The sequence below is a fragment of the Salmo salar genome, chromosome 20, assembly GCF_965601325.2.
Source record: "Salmo salar chromosome 20, fSalSal1, whole genome shotgun sequence".
In the NCBI taxonomy this organism is placed as follows: domain Eukaryota; kingdom Metazoa; phylum Chordata; class Actinopteri; order Salmoniformes; family Salmonidae; genus Salmo; species Salmo salar.
In genome coordinates, this window is record NC_138310.1 from 81,818,984 (window position 1) to 81,824,983 (window position 6,000).

At 44.3% G+C, this 6,000-nt stretch overlaps 1 protein-coding gene across 5 annotated transcripts in view; it reads left to right on the forward strand.

Annotated features, from left to right (window-relative positions):
- LOC106581405 (arf-GAP with Rho-GAP domain, ANK repeat and PH domain-containing protein 1) overlaps nt 1–6,000 on the forward strand; it is a 122,871-nt gene that overhangs the window by 105,457 nt on the left and 11,414 nt on the right. For all 5 annotated transcript variants that reach the window (XM_082966762.1, XM_082966764.1, XM_082966763.1 and 2 more), the window contains one exon: nt 5,141–5,204. In XM_082966762.1, coding sequence (XP_082822888.1) covers nt 5,141–5,204 — 64 coding nt within the window. The remainder of the gene's footprint in view (nt 1–5,140; nt 5,205–6,000) is intronic.

The window sequence follows — 6,000 nt, forward strand, 5'->3', positions numbered from 1 at the left end:
TTTATTAACCCATACACTAGAGGCTCTTTTTTCCCGTCTCTTGCCCCATTTACATTTTAAAGAAGAAATCTTAAGGCTGGGGGAAAAAAACACAGGAAGAGACAGAAAACACATCTCTTTACAGAGTTAAGGCTGCGACTGGACTCTTTCATTTCCTTTAGAATTTACCTCACTTGTCACTCTCGTGACCACTTTCTTTAGTCTAGCAATTTCAGGGCTTGTCAAACCTCCACCCGTTACTTTTGACATCAGAAACTTTGCTGATTCAATAAACCATTCCCTTTCAGGACAAAAATCTGTTGCATTATAATCCTGCCTATATTTCTTCCCTTTTGTCAAATTCAGAAATTACCTTTTCAATCTCATACCTCCGTTCCACCCCATTTCTCTCGCTATTTTGTTGTGACGCATCCGATTCCTAGCTGTCATCCCCAGAAGGGAACTCCACCATCTCTACTTCCTGTTTGTCCTCAACTGATTTATCAATCTCTACTTCCTGTGTATCCTCAACTGATTTATCAATCTCTGCAACCTGTTTATCCTCAACTGATTTATCAATCTCTACAACCTGTTTATCCTCAACTGATTTATCAATCTCTACTTCCTGTTTATCCTGAACTGATTTATCAATCTCTACATCCTATTTATCAATCTCTACCTTCCTGTTTATCCTGAACTGATTTATCAATCTCTACATCCTATTTATCAATCTCTACCTTCCTGTTTATCCTCAACTGATTTATCAATCTCTACCTTCCTGTTTATCCTCAACTGATTTATCAATCTCTACCTTCCTGTTTATCCTCAACTGATTTATCAATCTCTACTTCCTGTTTATCCTGAACTGATTTATCAATCTCTACCTTCCTGTTTATCCTCAACTGATTTATCAATCTCTACCTTCCTGTTTATCCTCAACTGATTTATCAATCTCTACTTCCTGTTTATCCTCAACTGATTTATCAATCTCTACTTCCTGTTTATCCTGAACTGATTTATCAATCTCTACTTCCTGTTTATCCTGAACTGATTTATCAATCTCTACCTTCCTGTTAGAATTAGAACCTTCGTCCCCCCTTAAATTCTTCCTCTTCCTCCTCGCTAGTTTGAAAACAGCTGCTTCATTTTCCATTACTTCCCTCTCCTCTTGAACTCCAATTTCATTCTCCAGCACCCCCTCAGCGATCTCAATCACAGTCTCACCTACTGCCCCCCCCCCTCCTTGCTCTACCACAACTGCCCCCATAGCCATATTGCTCTCCTTTCCTTTTTTTACCACCACATCTGCCCACCTTCTCCCTTCTCCTGAACCCTTAGCCTGTTCTTCCCTTCTCAGTGGTGCTTTAGCTGCACCAGTGCTTGAGCTGCTATCTGGCTCTGCGCGCTCGTTCTCTGGACAATAACGTACCAAATGCCGCTCTCTTCCACACCCAAAGCATTTCATTGATTCAGTAGAAGTGTAGAACACATAGTCAATCTTGAAACTGAACACTAAATTCAGTTGGTCAGTATCCTTCTTTAAATTCCTGTGTCTTCTATGAGACACGACATGTTTCAGCAAAGGAGATTTGCATCCAAAAAGAACCTTCTCTATTGTAGATAACTCTCGCTCCAACACTTCATCCCTAACGAATGGGGGCACGTTAGAAAGTAGAACTTCCTTCGCCGGATTCATAAGAAGGAATATAGATGTCTGTCTCCCTCAACACAACACCACTCAACTATCGGATTCACCTTTTCAATAGAATCTAAGAAAATGACTACAGCGCTATTCATCCTTGAGGCTGATTTTATGCCGTCATACCCAATGATAGCGCCCACTGCTAAACTACATTCTTCCACCCAACAACTTGTCGCAGCGGGAATCTTCACCCCATGCCGCCGATTTAAGTTTTTGAAACTGTAAACCTCAGAGTGGTCATTACAACCAGCCCTCCCGCTGGTTACGCCCTCGAGGGAACCAACCTCAACCATCCCACCACCCCTATACATACTTAGTGATAGTGAGACAATATAACCTTTAAAACAACTCAACTACTCAATATAAACATACACTACCGTTCAACCATCCCACCACCCCTATACATACTTAGTGATAGTGAGACAATATAACCTTTAAAACAACTCAACTACTCAATATAAACATACACTACCGTTCAACCATCCCACCACCCCTATACATACTTAGTGATAGTGAGACAATATAACCTTTAAAACAACTCAACTACTCAATATAAACATACACTACCGTTCAACCATCCCACCACCCCTATACATACTTAGTGATAGTGAGACAATATAACCTTTAAAACAACTCAACTACTCAATATAAACATACACTACCGTTCAACCATCCCACCACCCCTATACATACTTAGTGATAGTGAGACAATATAACCTTTAAAACAACTCAACTACTCAATATAAACATACACTACCGTTCAACAGTTTGGGGTCACTTAGAAATGTCCTTGTTTTTTACAGAAAATACATGTTGTAAATGACTATTGTAGCTGGAAACTGATTTGTATATATTTTTTTAATGGAATATCTACATAGGTGTACAGAGGCCCATTATCAGCAACCATCACTCCTGTGTTCCAATGGCACGTTGTGTTAGCTAATCCAAGTTAATCATTTTAAAAGGCTAATTGATCATTAGAAAACCCTTTTGTGAAGAGGCGACTCCGGGATGCTGAATTCCAGTCGCTCCTGCTTCCCGACTCGCTCCCAGCATGCACTAGAGAGAGAGTAAGATGGGGAGGGAGAGTAAGATGGGGAGGGAGAGTAAGATGGGGAGGGAGAGTAAGATGGGGAGGGAGAGTAAGATGGGGAGAGAGAGGGAGAGTAAGATGGGGAGGGAGAGTAAGATGGGGAGGGAGAGTAAGATGGGGAGGGAGAGTAAGATGGGGAGGGGGAGAGAGAGGGAGAGTGAGATGGGGAGAGGGAGAGTGAGATGGAGGGAGAGTGAGATGGGGAGAGAGAGAGGGAGAGAGATGGGGAGAGAGAGGGAGAGTGAGATGGGGAGAGAGAGGGAGAGTGAGATGGGGAGAGAGGGGGAGAGTGAGATGGGGAGAGAGAGAGAGTGAGATGGGGAGAGAGAGAGAGAGAGTGAGATGGGGAGAGAGAGAGAGTGAGATGGGGAGAGAGTGAGAGTGAGATGGGGAGAGAGAGAGAGTAAGATGGGGAGAGAGAGAGAGTAAGATGGGGAGAGGGAGAGTAAGATGGGGAGAGAGAGAGAGTAAGATGGGGAGAGGGAGAGTAAGATGGGGAGAGGTGGGGAGAGAGAGTGAGATGGGGAGAGAGAGGGAGAGTGAGATGGGGAGAGAGAGAGGGAGAGTGAGATGGGGAGAGTAAGATGGGGAGTGAGAGGGAGAGTAAGGTGGGGAGAGAGAGAGAGGGAGAGTAAGATGGGGAGAGAGAGTAAGGTGGGGAGAGGGAGAGTAAGATGGGGAGAGAGAGGGAGAGTAAGATGGGGAGAGAGGGAGAGTAAGATGGGGAGAGAGGGAGAGTGAGATGGGGAGAGAGAGGGAGAGTGAGATGGGGAGAGAGAGGGAGAGTGAGATGGGGAGAGAGAGATGGGGAAAGAGAGAGGGAGAGTGAGATGGGGGGAGAGAGGGAGAGTGAGATGGGGAGAGAGAGATGGGGAAAGAGAGAGGGAGAGTGAGATGGGGGGAGAGAGGGGGAGAGTGAGATGGGGGAGAGAGGGGGAGAGTAAGAGGGGGAGAGTAAGATGGGGAGAGAGGGGGAGAGTAAGATGGGGAGAGAGGGGGAGAGTAAGAGGGGGAGAGTAAGATGGGGAGGGAGAGTAAGATGGGGAGGGAGAGTAAGATGGGGAGGGAGAGTAAGATGGGGAGGGAGAGTAAGATGGGGAGGGAGAGTGAGATGGGGAGGGAGGGAGAGTAAGATGGGGAGGGAGAGTGAGATGGGGAGGGAGAGTGAGATGGGGAGGGAGAGTAAGATGGGGAGAGTAAGATTGGGGAGAGAGAGGGAGAGTGAGATGGGGAGAGAGAGACAGAGAGAATATACTAGAATATACTTCTGAATTGATCCTAGTTATTAGTGTGACAGACAGAACAGTGTGTTGAGGGAAACCGATTAAAGTGTTTGGGGCATAACACGCTTTAACTAACCAATGGCCTGATGAGCTCCCTGCTGTGAGGAAGAGCAGCCACGTGATGTACAGAGCTGTGTGTGTCATAACTCCATGGCTGTGTCAATGTTGTGTACTTTAGCTGTTAGAGAAAGTGGAGTTGTTGAGGGGGTGACTCAGTGTGGGTCTGGTGACATCATCCCTGAGGTGTGAAACACACTCGACTCTAATCACTGACTCTCGTTTAAATTAGGACTCACTGTGTGTTGACGCCCAGGGGACTTTGACCAGGCACTGTGTGAGATAGGGGAGGTTGGGGGATGGGATTGTGCGTGGTAATGTGCACTAGGTCTACTTACCTAAGTCTCTGTCTCACTCTCTCCCTCTTCTCTAATAAATTAATAAACATAAATATGGGTTGTATTTACAATGGTGTTTGTTCTTCACTGGTTGCCCTTTTCTTGTGGTAACAGGTCACAAATCTTGCTGCTGTGATGGAACACTGTGGTATTTCACCCAGTAGATATGGGAGTTTATCAAAATTGGGTTTGTTTTTGAATTCTTTGTGGATCTGTGTAATCTGAGGGAAATATGTGTCTCTAATATGGTCATACATTTGGCAGGAGGTTAGGAAGTGCAGCTCAGTTTCCACCTCATTTGTGCACATAGCCTGTCTTCTCTTAAGAGCCAGGTCTGCCTACGGCGGCCTTTCTCAATAGCAAGGCTATGCTCACTGAGTCTGTATATAGTCAAAGCTTGCCTTAAGTTTGTGTCAGTCACAGTGGTCAAGTATTCTGCCACTGTGTACTCTCTGTTTCGGGCCAAATAGCATTCTAGTTTGCAATTTTTTTTTGTTCATTACTTGATACATTGGAAATAATTATCTTTTAGTTTTCTCATGATTTGGTTGGGTCTCATTGTGTTGCTGTCCTGGGGCTCTGTGGGGTGTGTTTGTGTTTGTAAACAGATCCTCAGGACCAGCTTGCTTAGGGGACTCTTCTTGAGGTTAATCTTTCTCTCTCCTCTGTCTTTCCATCCTCCCTGTAGGTATCTGTGTTGTGACACTCAGACAGAGATGAGGGAGTGGTTCTCCACCTTCCTCACTATCCAGGTGAGAGGACACATAATACTGTCTGTCACACTGGTCATTATGATTCACTGGTTATTATGATTCACTGGTTATTATGATTCACTGTTCTGTCTGTCACACTGGTTATTATGATTCACTGGTTATTATGATTCACTGGTTATTATGATTCACTGTTCTGTCTGTCACACTGGTTATTATGATTCACTGTTCTGTCTGTCACACTGGTTATTATGATTCACTGTTCTGTCTGTCACACTGGTTATTATGATTCACTGTTCTGTCTGTCACACTGGTTATTATGATTCACTGTTCTGTCTGTCACACTGGTTATTATGATTCACTGTTCTGTCTGTCACACTGGTTATTATGATTCACTGTTCTGTCTGTCACACTGGTTATTATGATTCACTGTTCTGTCTGTCACACTGGTTATTATGATTCACTGTTCTGTCTGTCACACTGGTTATTATGATTCACTGTTCTGTCTGTCACACTGGTTATTATGATGCACTGTTCTGTCTGTCACACTGGTTATTATGATTCACTGTTCTGTCTGTCACACTGGTTATTATGATTCACTGTTCTGTCTGTCACACTGGTTATTATGATTCACTGTTCTGTCTGTCACACTGGTTATTATGATTCACTGTTCTGTCTGTCACACTGGTTATTATGATTCACTGTTCTGTCTGTCACACTGGTTATTATGATTCACTGTGTCTCTGATTGATTGATTGATTCACCCCCCTCTCTCTACCCCCCTCTCTCACCTTCTCTATCATTCTCTCTCTCCTGCCTCTCTCTCTCCCGCCTCTCT